Source organism: Saimiri boliviensis, chromosome 11 (genome assembly GCF_048565385.1).
Source record: "Saimiri boliviensis isolate mSaiBol1 chromosome 11, mSaiBol1.pri, whole genome shotgun sequence".
Taxonomy (NCBI): Eukaryota; Metazoa; Chordata; class Mammalia; order Primates; family Cebidae; genus Saimiri; species Saimiri boliviensis.
Genome location: NC_133459.1, coordinates 109,319,262 through 109,333,927, shown reverse-complemented (window position 1 = coordinate 109,333,927; position 14,666 = coordinate 109,319,262). Strand labels below are relative to the sequence as shown.

General features: G+C 35.7%; 1 protein-coding gene across 2 annotated transcripts in view; it reads left to right on the top strand.

Moving 5' to 3' along the window:
- The window catches only part of SLC30A7 (solute carrier family 30 member 7), a 72,154-nt gene extending 61,466 nt beyond the window's left edge, over positions 1-10,688 (top strand). For both annotated transcript variants that reach the window (XR_012512563.1, XM_003933250.3), the window contains one exon: positions 7,126-10,688. Coding sequence is in view for 1 of the 2 variants with exons in the window: in XM_003933250.3 (XP_003933299.1) it covers positions 7,126-7,173 (48 nt within the window). In the remaining variant the exon portion in view is untranslated. The remainder of the gene's footprint in view (positions 1-7,125) is intronic.
- Positions 10,689-14,666: the final 3,978 nt, after the last annotated feature.

The window sequence follows — 14,666 nt, the reverse complement described above, 5'->3', positions numbered from 1 at the left end:
CTTTGGGAGGCCAAGGTGGGCAGATCACCTGAACTCAGGAGTTCAAGGTCAGCCTGGCCAATGTGGTGAAACCCCCTGTCTACTAAAAATAAAAAAAAAAATTAGCCGGATGTGGTGGTGCATGCCTGTAATCCCAGCTACTCAGGAGGCTGAGGCAGGAGAATCGCTTGAACTCAGCAGGCAGAGGTTGCAGTGAGCTGAGAGCACACCATTGCACTCCAGCCTGGGAGACTCTGTCTCAAAAAAAAACATTTTTTTTTTTTTTCCAAAATAAAAAGTTGAAAAATAAAAACGTTGGTGGCTCCTCATTGCCATCCAGGTAAAGCCCAGACTTTCTAGCATGAACGAACTGACTTTTAAAGTTTCTCTCCTGCTTTTCATTGCCCTGTACTTTATACTCCAAACCCACCAGACTGTTTACTTTTCTGTGTGGGACAAAAATTCCTACTCTGACTTAAAGATCCAATGCAATTGTTACTTTCTGTCTGAAACTTTACGTGTCCCACAAAACAGAATTACTTTATCCTATGTCATACATATCACATTGTACAACTTGTGTGCAAATTCCTACCAGCTGTCATGATTTTGCATTTCCCATGCTTAGAAGAATATACATGTATAATGACTTCGTTGTATAAATAGATTTTAATAACTGTATTTGATTAAAGCCATATTTATAGATGCTAAATATGGAAAAATATTATTGGATTCCCATTGGTCTTTTTTAACCACAAGCACAAAAAGATCTTAATGAAATCTGGACTCTATGTTTCTGATAAAGAGAAATGTGTGGTTAGGTCCCTTTGGGAATAAATTAATGAAATAATCTTATGTATAATTAGGATTTACTCCAGTGCTAATCTTATGTATAATCAAGACATACACTACTACAAAACAATATGCTGGTGCTGCTTATTTATTTCAGAATTCTAACAACTAGGTGTCTTTCTTAACAGACACTGTAAGTCGGTATCATTATGACTTTCATAATGAAGCATGCAAGACCTTCACAGTGTGTCTGAATCCTTCTCACACCTTCTACATGTTTCAGGGACAAGATAACCAGGCTAGCAGTAATGTTTCTTTTCACTGACATTTCCAGATTATTTTTTCCCGCCTTAACCCTGAATTTTCTGCTAGGTATGCCATGTCCTTTCATCCTCGCAGTGTGAGCTTCTGTTGAGCCCTAGGACAACGTCCTATCCTCTCCCAGGACTTCGGCACAATTTGCCCTCTGAAAAGGAATGCAGTTTCTAGTTTTAGAAATGTGCAAGCAGCTATGTCCAGGCTGAGGACCTGCTGAAGTTGCCATTCAAGTAAGCGGCGGAGGTTCTTCTGTAGCCTTAGAAATGTTGGCTTTTAAAATGGCTGACATTGAAAGTTTATTCAGCTGTTTCTTTGGTTTTGGAAACTGCGTTTGAGCTTTGAATATTTTAAGCCCTGAAAAAATATTTCAAGCCTTTTTATCAGCTAAGGTGAAGTCCACTTTATTTCATTCCTTGCAGAGACCAGGGATTCTTTGAGGCTTGCCATGAAGGTGGTTCAACACATTTTTCCTAGGGGAGAAGGGAGTCACCCTACTAATGACTTTCATTCCTGCATTTAATGATTTTTAAAATTGTCTTATGATCACTGTTTTAGTTCTGACATACACAAAACTGATATTTTTCATGAACTTATTTTCCTTTTCTGCATATATCCTAGTAATGCATGTCCTTATGCAGTTAGTATATGCCAAGGATTTCAGGAGCATTTTTATTTTATGAAAGGAAATTTAAATTTTAAAAATTTTCTTTTTAATTTTAAATTACATCTTATAACTTTTATTTATCAAAAATAACAAAACTCTGTAATCCCAGCACTTTGGGAGGCCGAGGTGGGTGGATCACGAGGTCAAGAGATCGAGACCATCCTGGTCAACATGGTGAAACCCCGTCTCTACTAAAAATACAAAAAATTAGCTGGGCATGGTGGCGTGTGCCTGTAATCCCAGCTACTCAGGAGGCTGAGGCAGGAGAATTGCCTGAACCCAGTAGGTGGAGGTTGCAGTGAGCCGAGATCGCGCCATTGCACTCCAGCCTGGGTAACAAGAGCGAAACCCCGTCTCAAAAAAAAAATAAAATAAAATAACAAAACTCACACTGCTTCCTTTTTGAGCACACAAAATATTTCTTATAGACAAATTTAAAATACAGGTGACCTTAGTTCCAAAGGACCAAAAGAAAGATTTTTTCAATAATAAGTTATAGCTTTTGGTTTATTACATTTTTAGTTGTCTTTCCTACAGCTGATCTTAAATTAGAATTTAAGTGATGGTTTTTGGTTAAAAATTGTTTTGTTAAAACTTTTATGAGGATAACTTTAAACTGAGGAGACCAATATCTAAATTATAACTTTCTATTTTATTTATAAAACTATAGCTTTGTGACTATATCTTAAGCATTATGCTTTTAATCTCATTTTCCAGAGTTACCAGTTAATCTTCAACTTCTCAAGAAGTTGGCTTGCTGTACATGAATATAGACTAATGCAAGTGCATTGCTGAAAGCCACTTCAGTACTGAGATTTCTTTGGGATTATTAAGTGACAATACATTTTTTAAAGTACCAGGTTTTCTGCTGGCATAGAAAAAGTCCTCTCCCTCTTTTTACTCTTGCACTAATTTTTTTTTTGGATGAGTTATTATTTAGGAATTGGTAAAATAGAAATTTCATCTATTGTGTTTATTGTACAAATGAAAAGAAAATGGGATACTAGATTAGGATGGCAATTAACATTTATGTTTTAAATTGGCCAATAGTATTTGTTAATTTTTTAAACTGTTATCCTAAAAATTTTAATATGCTTTTTTTTGTTAGAAATAATGTTTGAAGAAAACACATTAAAGAAACATCTAGAATATGTTTGAAGTAAAGTCTAGAATATGCTTGGAGTTTATTACCATTCTCAGTTCCACAAAACACAAAAGACGGTCTTGCCTAATACATACTTACTCCTTGATAGAACTTCTACCTTTGTTTCTTCTATCTTTTCTACTCTTCTGCATTTCTCCCTTGTGCCTCATAAGTCCTAAGCACCCAGCTTCTTGCTTCAGCTTTTTGTGTTCTATTCTCTGGCCTTAAAATAGAAGTTAACACTGATACTCAGGAAGGAACGAAAAAGCCTCCTCACAAGCCCAAATAAGAGTGCCCCAAGTTCGAGAAACTTTCTGCCCCTGTTAAGTCTCCTGGGATCATAATCCCTTCCTGGGGCTCATCTAACCTTACTCTCTCTGCTTGAGGGAGAGGTTAGGGAGTTAGAGAAAGTGGATGGCTACCCTTCTCCAGGTAGATTGCTGTTTTTCTACCTTGCCTTTTTATTTTTTTAACTTTGGATCAAGGGCTTTAATGTTTCCTCAGTATTGATTTTGCTTGCTTGCTCTGCAGTTTTTCCTTATCCATCTTCCCATTATCTCTCTTCATCATTTGTACTTAAACTCCACCAGCATCTGACCTGAGGTTGGAGTGAACAACCACAGGTTGTGAGGCCGACAGATCCCCCGGGTTACTGTTCTGAAGTAATCCATGTGATTTAAATGTTCACTGGCTGGTGAATAGTGCAGGAAATAACAATGTCAGCAGCTAGCATTTATTGAGAGCTCATGTGCCACGTACTGTGACAGGTACCTAACACATTAAGTGAGCCCCAAAAGACAATTTACAGAAAGGAAACTCACGTTCAAGTTACTGTTCCTGACTTGCAATTTAGTCACATTTACTCATTATTTTGGTAACTGAAATGATTTAGGTTTCACAAGGAAAGGTAAGGCAATTTTTCAAGACTTCATTTTAAAGGGATAAAGGTGAATATAAGTTCAGTCAAAACAATTGTCTATAGTCATATTCCTATGTATTTCTCTAAATTTTTCGCTTCTTATTTGTTATCCTTTCTACAACGATAAATATGCATTGAAGATATTCTAAGCCTATGGCACCAGGTTAACATTTATTTTCTTAGGAGCATAAAAGTGTTCAAAGTAACTAGGTATTTCCCCATTTATAGAAATGTTGACTGAAGTATGGTTTGTATGTTATTCTCAGGATATGCAGTGAGTACTGTATGGTTTCCACATTTTTTTTTTTTTTTTTTTTTTGAGACGCAGTTTCGCTCTTGTTACCCAGGCTGGAGTGCCATGGCACAATCTTGGCTCACGGCAACCTCCGCCTCCTGGGTTCAAGCAATTCTCCTGCCTCAGCCTCCCAAGTAGCTGGGATTACAGGCACGCACCACCACACCCAGCTAATTTTTGTATTTTTAGTAGAGACGGGGTTTCACCATATTGACCAGGATGGTCTTGATCTCTTGACCTCGTGATCCACGCACCTCGGCCTCCCAAAGTGCTGGGATTACAGGCTGAGCCACAGCCCCCGGCCTGGTTTTCACATTTTAAGGACCCATCAGCCAGCGTCTGGCTCCTGGTCCCATTCCGTGGGTAGAATTTATGATGGACCTGAGCAGTGTTTTCATCTGCTGGAGTGTCTGTCATGTCTTTGTGATACGAATAAATTATAGAAAACTTAAGTTTGCATTCAGGGAGTAGGTGACTTACCATAGGATTCTTCCACTTTTCTCTTTGAAGGAAACTGGAAAAGGAAAATGTAAATCCGTAAAACTTGAAGCTGTCCTCATCGGGCCAGATGGATGAAGCAAAATGACTTTCTTTTTTTCTGTTAGACTGAGCTTTTGTGGAACGCTGTACGCTCTCAGGGGAAGGATATCAGCTTGAGTAATTAGCTCACGATTATGCAAAGATAATTTACCTAGCCTCTTTGTTTTTCCTTTCTTTTTTATTGCCTTGGGCTACTTCATTTTGTATTACCATCTTCTCTGTGTTAGGGCTAGCAGTAGGGAAAATGGCAGAGACACTAAAAGGAGCCCATTTTATTTATTTTGCCTATTTTACTTTCACTAACAATGTTGTTGAAAAAGAAGTTAAGATAATTTATTTGAACAATATTTATTTCCTCTTATGGTTTGATATATAAGAATTTTTAAAGAGTTCCTAAGTATAGTCATTTCAGGTGTCATCTAGATGTAAGTCAGATTATATAATTGTAATCAATCATAAGAATTTGTAATAGCCTTTTATAAGTTCCTGGCATATAGCAAGGATTTATTGAGTATCTGTCAAATATTGGATGAATATGTAACAATTGTGTCAGGTTAGTAGGGTTGGTGTTTATCAACACTTTTAAAATGAGAAAAATTGAAGTTTGATTTTAATTTGCAGCTCAAACATCAGATACTAAATTCTGTCCTTAATCAATTATCTTAACTGAGGAGAGTATGCTATTAAATATACTTTTCTTAAATTTGAATAATGGAGAGCTTTAACTTTCCACAGGAAGGTCTTTTATTAAAAAAAAAAAAATAGGAGAAGCAGCAGCAAAATTAAAATATGTTCCTTGTGCTGGCAAGCTTCTAGAGTCTGTCAGGCTTTTTATTCATTAGAGTGGTTTCTGATTCCTTTCAAGCCCTCATTAGTACAGAGCCCTCCTACCTGAATGCTAGAAAAAAAGCCAAGCTAGGAAACAGTGCTTTGAGGAGTCCAGAAATTACTGTAAGAAGGTAGTACTAATTCTTTCCCCACTCTGGTTTTTTCCGTATTAAATATTCCAATTTACCTTTTTATTCTGCGGTACTGAGAAGAAAGGCCTTATAGTGACTGATGGGTTCCTTTAATTAAAAATAGATTATTTGGGGTTGAAAGAAGGAAATTGGTAGAATTCCCTTTAATTAAACAAATATTTATTGATCACTTACTGTGTGCTGGTTCCCACTTGAGGTTCTAGGAGTCAGCAATGTAAAAAAGAAGACCAAATCCTTTATGTTGGAGAGATTATATTATAGTGAGAAGTCAACAATGAACAATAAACACCATGAATAAGTTGTATAATACATCCCAAGGTGATACGTATATTGGGAGTGCTGAGGCATTTGCCAGCTCCTGTACCAAGCTTTATTTTTCTCTATAGCCTTTGGGTATTTCAGTGTTCAGTGTTCAGATGGGAGGAAGAACCAGCAAAGGAGACTGAGAAAGACAAGTGAGGTAAAGGGGCAACCAGTGAATATTCTGTGGAAGCCAAAAGGGGAAAAAAAAGTTCAGTAGGTGGGAGTGAGTGTCTGTTTTATTGCTGACAGGTGAAGTAGGAAGGAGAGGCCTGAGAATTGGGTATTGATATGAGCAGTGTGGAAATGACCTGGACAAACAGTTTTGGGGAAGTGTTGGGAGGCAAATATTGGTTGAAATGAGTTCAAGAGAGAAGAGAGAAAACGGTTTGTAGATAGCAAATATGAATAACTCTTTTGAAGCTTTTTGCTGTAGAGAAGAGCAGAGATTGGAAGCCCAGAAGGGGATGTAGGGTTAAGTAAAGGTTTTTTTGTTTTTGTTTTAAATAGATTTCAGGGATACAGGTGTAAGGATATATTTTGTTACAAGGATATATTGCATAGTAGTGAAGCTTGGGCTTTTAGTGCAACTATCACCTGAATAGTGTGCATTGTACCCAGAAGGTAATTTCTCATGAGGTTTTTTCAAAGATAGAAACAGCTGCAGTGTGTTTGTATGCTAATAGAAGTGATCCAGCTGAAAAGGAGTCAATAGATAATACAGAAGATATTGGGGACAGTTTGGAGAGCAGTATCCTTGAGTAGCAAGTTCATATCCAAAACTGAAGAGAGGGTTGGAGTGCAAAAGAATTCTAACAGATGGTTACACTTGCTAAAATTGTTGACTAATCATTTATCTCAGGAGCATTTAGACAGGGTTGATGTATGGATTTCAACTAGTAGCCAACCAGTCAAGCACCATTGTGTCCTCTAACAGAGTAATTATAGAAGGGGAACTGCATTTTTCTTAGTATCATCTAGAAGTAAGACTGTCAACATGGCTCTTACTTATTTATTTATTATTTTGTAGTGGTAAATGGAGATTCTTTATTGTAGCTTATGAATATATATTTGTTTCTTTCCTTTTTTTTTTTAAAGTAAGATTTGAAAAAGAAAAGAATTACTTTCCTGAAAGGTGTAGTGTATTATTAGCTTGTTTGATTTTCTAATTTTTTTTTTTTTTTTTTAACTTTCCAGGCTGGAGTGAGGCAGCTGTATGTACAGATTGACTTTGCAGCTATGTAGTGAATGGAAAGAAATTATGCACCTTTTACGGACCAAATTTTTCTGGTACTGTACAATCCAAAACATTGTACCCAGCTTTTTAAAACAGAGAAGTTATCACTACACCTCTCGAGCACCAAGTCCACTGGGTAGAGTCAGCCATTTATGCTCTGTGGGGGGTTCACAGCTACGGGATCAGATTTAAGAGGCTATCTCCTGGACTTCTAGTCTTTTCTTTTGTGCTCTTTCCTCCAAACCATTTTGATGTCTGAGGTTTCTGGTTTAGGATGTTGGTTTGTCCTTTTTTCTGTTTTTGTTTTTGTTTTTTGTTTGTTTGTTTGCATACTGAATGCTCGCACCACCATCCTCTCATCCCAGTCAGTAAGAATTTCAGATTGTGGGCCCCTAGTCTTCTGGAATGTCTTCACTGAAGCTGCTGGAAACCACTGCTTTCATTCCCACAAAACCAGTATTACTTTAAAAAAAAAAAAATTGGAAATCTGTTTTATACGTAATGTCACAATTGCTGACATTCTTCAGTATAATCATATGTTTATAAAATTGTTTGTACCTTGCAAACTTACGAACCAAACCATATTGGGTTTTCAAAGTGCCTTTGTATCAGAAAATGTATTTGCCAGCATAGAAATGTACCATCAAAGGTCATGTATTTTTTTTAAAGGATATTCTGTAATCTGTATAAAACAAGACTATTACTAGTAATGTAAACAGATTGTCTTTTTGTGTACTTCCAGCATAGGTTTGGATATATGAAAGTATTTCTTTTATTATCTCATCAGAAAATAAAAGATGTTAATTTGATTTTTAAAACAAATTTAATTATCACATTTTAAATTACTTTGTGGGCTTGTGTTTTCAAAACTTTGCAAATTCATGTGTTACACAGAAAGCCGTTTTGACTTAAAACATCTGCTGAATTCCAAATTTCTGTAAAAGCAACTGTGTTTGTGATAAACTTTCCTGTGTCTTTCCTTGCCATTTTTATGGATTTTATAATGAAAAAAAGGCACTGGAGACTGAAGGCAGAAATGGTTCTGACAGTGCTATTTGGCTTTTTCATTCTTCAAATGCCAAGTCATCCACTTTGTTTTCCTGTTTAAGCTGTGCACAAATACAGTCACTTGCAGGAATCCTAAAGCAGCATTTTATAGAATTTGAATTATAAAAGGTACAGAGGAAATGTGGTGATGCGGAACTCTTCCTAACACAGATACCTAAGAAGTAAGTACTAAGTTGATATTCTAGGTTCTTATGTATTTGAAAAAATAAAATTGCAATTTGTGATAAGTGCTTGAGCACTCTACTTAAGTATTCTCTGTGTTTTATGAAGAGATAATGATCTGGGTAAATATTTTTCCATTAAAGTTCATTTTACAATATGTATTCCCTTTTAACTTTAAAAAATTATAAATGTTGGATACAAATCTCTGCAGGATGGAAATGATAATTAAGAATGTAGATCCATAATAAGTAATTTTTAGTGACATGGCAGAAATCCGTATTGTTTCTAAGTTTAAGAGTGTCTTTTCTCCTATGTCTGACCTACAACTATGAAATATTCTGTATTAGGAGAACTAGACCACTTTCTTCATTCTTTTCTAAACTGCAGATTGCCATGAACTCTATCAGTAGTCAATTTTCTGCAGGCAAAGTAGTATTTTCTAAACACGTTTGCTTTCTGCCAGGGGTTTCTAAAGCTATGATTTACTGCAGTAGTATGTGCTTAAAACAACTGTTGAGGTCTTTTAAGAGGGAAAGTCCAAAAGGAAGTGCCCTGATAATGGTACTGCTTTTTCATTACAAGTGTAAGTAATCATTTAGAAGTTTGCAACCACCACCAAGTCTGAGAGAACTCTGGGATATTTTGTGGGTTTTGGCATATTAGAGAAAATGACAGATCTAGATGAAGGGAAATTTTGGATGTGTGCCTTTAAAATCTGGTTATGTATAACTACTAATATTTCACATATGGAGATATTTGAAGACCCAAGTCTGCCCTTCATACAGCCCTCCATTCCAAGTTTACTTTTTGTCTAAATATGAATCATTCTATTTGACTGTACTATCAGTACACAAATGCTTGAGTATGTTTATATAGTGTTAGACTGATGTAAAACTCTTAATTTTGTATTGTTACATGATATTGCCAGCTCAAATCATTTAGCAAGTTGGCATAAACATTTATGCTTTAATTAAATGCCAGCATACCTATGTGTGCAGCAGTAAAAAATTAGAAAAAGCACCTTTTTTGTCACTCTTAGAAAATACTTTGTCTTATCAGTGTTCTTGGCATATGTGTATTACTAAAGTAGATAATTCCAATGAGAAATACTACCTGATTATTGTTATAAAATTAATTTACAGTGTCCCTGATGTTGGGCTAACTCTTAGAAAAAAAACAAAAAACTATATCTGAGTGTAACTTTGCCAATATTTTAAAAGCCAAAATATTCTCTGGAGAACAAATTTTTATTGCTCATGGACAGCTTACCTTTCCTAGTAAACTTTCCCAAACAGAAATATATCTGTACTAGCTTTGGTTTTTTGTTTTGTGAGTTTGTTTTGTTTTGTTTTGTTTTGAGTTTCACTCTCGTTACCCAGACTGGAGTACCATGGCACGGTCTCAGCTCACTGCAACCTCCACCTCCCAGGTTCAGGCGATTCTCCTGTCTCAGCCCCCAATAGCTGGGATTATAGGCGCCCCCACCCTGTCCAGCTAATTTTTGTAGTTTTAGTAGAGATGGGGTTTCACCATGTTAGCCAGCCTGGCCTCGAACTCCTGACTTGAGGCCATCCTCCTGCCTTGGCTTCCCTAAGTGCTGGGATTACAGGCATGAGCCACCATGCCCGGCCACTTGCTTTGGATTTTAAAACGTAGATTATGTTCCTCAAGATGAAGGGCTTAACATATGCACAGCTTCCTCAGTTTGCTAACTCCCCATGCGTCTTTGTGAAGGACAGTATCTACTTTATCTGTAGGTCAGTGTTCCTTGTGCTGTCATTTCCCTTGTATCTGGAATGTGTTACCATTCTTGAAAACCTACATGTATATATCAGTAACCAAAATGCTATGGCTTTTTTGCACCTTTTTACAGCAGCCAAATCATGAACTCAAAATGTATTTGATCACAGTTCTCTATAATGTTTTTACTTACCTACCATGGAATAATCCGTTTTTACAGTGATTATTAATGTGGTAGAACCCTGATATGTAATGCCAAAAGTTAAGAATATTTACATTGCTTGACATAGAATTTTGCATCTAAGCAAGGACTAGCCTTAGAAGTAGTCTAGTTCTACCTCTCATTTTACAGATAAGAAAACTGAAGCCCAGAAAAGCTGTCATTAAGTCACAGAGATAATTAATGGCAAAGCCAAAAAGATTCATTTTCTGACTCAAAGTTGAGTTCTTTATGCTTTATTATGCTGCCTCTCCAGTGTAATATATTTGCCTTTCTGTAAATGGAATTAAATATGATTTGTAAATAAAGGACATCTGACCTCCTTTTTTGGTATATTAAGGCACTTTATAAATGGACTTTTAGTATCTCATGTTTCATATATGAGTATTTCCATAATATTCTTTATGGAATATGTTATAATTAATTTTAACCTTTTTACTCTTATAAAACCAGTTCCTGACATTTAAAAAAAATGGTATCTGTACAGTGGTCCTTTTATGAGTGAATTTTTCTGTTAATTGCCCAAGGCTAAATCCAATTTAAGGATTACTTAGGTTCTTTATTTTGTTTATGTTCTCTGAACTGGTATGTTTTATAAACCAGGCTAATTCACAGGTCATATCATTTCAGTCTTGTCATGTTGGTTTTCAGCCATTGGAAAAGCTTTTGCATTTTAAAGAATTTTAGAGCCATGCAAAACTTGACATTAAATGTTGGGTAAACAAGTCTTTTAAGTAAGGTAAAATGTTGAAATCTTAACCAGAATTCCAGATACTAAAACCGCTGTTTCTGACTTTTCATAAAAGCATTACCTTGGGAAAGTTAAAACTTTTTCTTCCTTTCCATCACCATCTTTGAAAAAAAAAATTTTCAATTCATAAGAACCTCGATTAAAAATAAAGGAAATTATACTTCTTTTTTCTTTGAACATTCACTGGAAGGCTTGTTGAAGACATGATCCCCCAGAAGCTTTAGTGATCCAGATCTCAACCAGAGACTCAAGACAGCCTCAAATACAATGAAAGATTATGTATCAAAAAAAAAATTGAAGAAAAGGAGCAGAGAAGGACAGTTTGGTTTAAAGCCAAATGGATGTGAGTCTGACAAGGGTGTCTTTTGTTTATGTTTAACCATTTCCTAACTGCAAATTACACAGAAAGCAAGAATAGGGAATAACTTTTATTAAGTATTTATGTGCCAGGCGCTTAGTGTGGCCTTCATGTTATTATATTTAATCCTCAGCTTTCTACAAAGGAATAATTTTGCGTGATTTTATGATTGACAAAGCATTTGCAAATCTCCTCTAATTCACATAACATCTCTGTCAGGAAGGAATTTTTATCCTTATTTTACAGATGAGGAAGCTGTTTGGGGATAATTTAAGTGACTTGCTTAGGGAATACAGCCAGTAGTACAGCACTGATTAATCAGGTGCTGACACCAACTCTGCTTTGTGTTTGTCATTCATCAGTGCTTCAAAGATCCAAGAAGTAGTAGCAGATCTCAACAGACTCTCCTATAAAATTCGTGAACAATCACCATGACAAAATTGGTATGAGGAAACAGTCGTTATATATTATTTAGACTCATTCCTTCTTCCAGTGCCCTTATGCTTATTTCTTACCTTTACCATTGATCTTAAACTGTGCAGGGTAAAAAGAGGAACCAGAATTCCTTTAAGCACTTTTAGGACTATTTAAAAAACAAAGTTTTGTTGGCACTGCAGAGTAAGTTGCTTAAGGGACTGAATCAAAATATAGCATCTCTGTGGCTATATGAGGAAAGAAACTGAACTACTCAAGAGACCCTAATTTCGTTTACTAGGAAATTATCTTCGCTAAAAGTACAAATATTTTGCACTGCAGGAGAGGGTAAGTAGATTTGATTTACATTACATTTTATATACACCTTTCAAAAGGAAGAAATCTGTTTCATAAGTAGTAATAATCATCAATGCCTAAACTTAACATTTAATGTTGAACTCTTACAATAGCCTTGAAAATTATTTGTAATTTTGATCATGATGGAAAGCTTGTAATAAAGAATATCTTTATCTTATATATCCTTTTATCCTCAAACTTAGCATGGATTTACATGCTCAGTGAATATTTGGTTAACTAGTAAACATTGTAGGTAGTAGTGTCAAAAGTAAGGGTTAGGGATAGGTAAAACCAGTAATTTGCTGTTTTTTACAGAAGACATCTCAGCATTTTTTGGCATTTTTGCACAAATAAATGACTATATATTCACCTTGGCCATTTTTTTTTTCAAGTAGCCCTGTGAGCTGCTCCTTTTTCATATACAGTGGAAGTGTGCAGATGTTATCCATTTTACAAATTGTTGGATTGGAATTTGACAGAACTGGGACTGCGAACCTGGGTCACTTCAATTTTCTGTATTTTGTTTGGCCAAATCAGGAGCCAGTCTCCATAATCTTGTTTTTATGGAAAATTGCCATATTCACAGATTTCATTTATCCCTGATGTATTGTCATCCAAAACTCTTTCAGAGGTACTTCTTGAAGGTGCTTTAAAGACAACACTACATGTATTCATTAACTGATTTAAATATTCCCAGAATTATTTTTTACCTTTTTTTCTTTTTTTCTCCTCAAACACAAAATTTTAGTTGTGCTCCATTTCGTCACTGATTTTTCATCTGTTTTCATTGTTGTTTCCTGTATAGAACTTCAACTTTGTATTAGTAGGGAAAAATTTTTTTGAGTTTTATTATTTGAATTTTGTTGATGTATCACACATTGCGCATCAGTTAGCCTCAGTGTAGATTAGATTTTGAACTACACATCTTGTCATGTCAAGTTTGTCAAGTAACTTCATTGCTTCCTTTAACAGCAATTCAGTGAAAGTTTTTCCCAAGTGATATTTTCCCCCCACTTTTGTGAGTTTGATAAACAGAATGTCTTTGTATTGGAAATACTGTGAATGAAAAGTTGCCAAATCCCTTCTTAGCATATTTTAAACATCCCTACAACACTTTACCTCCCTGCCATTAGTGGGGTTTAAACATATGTCCAAGTTAGTATTTGGGTTTGTTTCCTTAGGTGAAGATTATGGCATCAAAACATTTCTTAAAATGTTTGAGTACAAGGCTAGGTTATATTGCCAACTTTCAAAGACTATGTTGTGATTTGGATTGAATATGCTGAAGTGAGCAATTATGATTTGCCTAAGTGCAATACAACAAATCTATAATGTATATTTCACATTTTCTACTTGAACACATTCATGTAAATATTTTGTTAAACTTCGTATGTATTTAAAAAGAATCACGAACTGTATCAAAATTCTTTCAATAAAATTTGTCTAAAAATTTCTACCTGAATTGTGTCTATCAGTTTGATGAACTGAAATGAACATTGTGAACCTTACAGTTATTGGAATAGATTCTAGAAAATGTAAGGGATGAAAGGCAAAGAATGATTCTCAGAGCCAAGAAACAGCGGAACTCATTAGGAGAGAAGAGAAGCTAGGAGGTTGGAAGTATCTTTACACTGTGAACAGCCTCTTTGTCGCTGTTAGTCAGCATTTGACCTCATATACATGTCTCAAATTATTTACTTCCAGATATTTCCATTAGCCCCAAATTGTTCTCTTATCACAGTTTCTATGGATGACTTCATCTTACGACAAAAGACCAAAGTATCTGATGTGAGCCTCCATTATGATAACTTCCAAATTTTACCCCCAATTAGAAACAATTCCTTTTTAAAATAACTTCCATAATATCCCAGGCACCACTCATGCCACCTTCTTTCTCAAAGGTATTCTTACCAAAGCAGCCTCTGCCATGCTTTAAGGGCCTTATCCTCAGCATGTCTGCTGTCAGATTCCTTATCTGTGTCTACATTTGCTGCTTCTGCCTCCTATCTAACCATTTCCATAGCTCCTAGCAGAATGGCTTCACTCCTCCCTGTTTTGTAGAATTTGCTTAAAGGCCATCAGTGGCTTACTTCTTGTCACATTTGTGGCAGAACTACCAGCATATCAAATTCAAAACTGAGAGAAAACTAATCTTTCTCATTCAATTCTCAACTCCCAATTTGTCAGAATTCTTCATAGAATTCTTAGAAAACTAAGCAATGCATTTATTACCACCGTTTCCTGAATTACCTGAATTAATTTCTTTTTTTTTTTTTTTTTTTTTGCATTTTAGGTTTTGGGGTACATGTGAAGAACATGCAAGACTGTTGCATAGGTACATGTGGCAGTGTGATTTGCTGCCTTCCTCCCCTTCACCTACATCTGGCATTTCTCCCCATGCTATCTCTCCCCACGTCTCCACTCCCTGTCC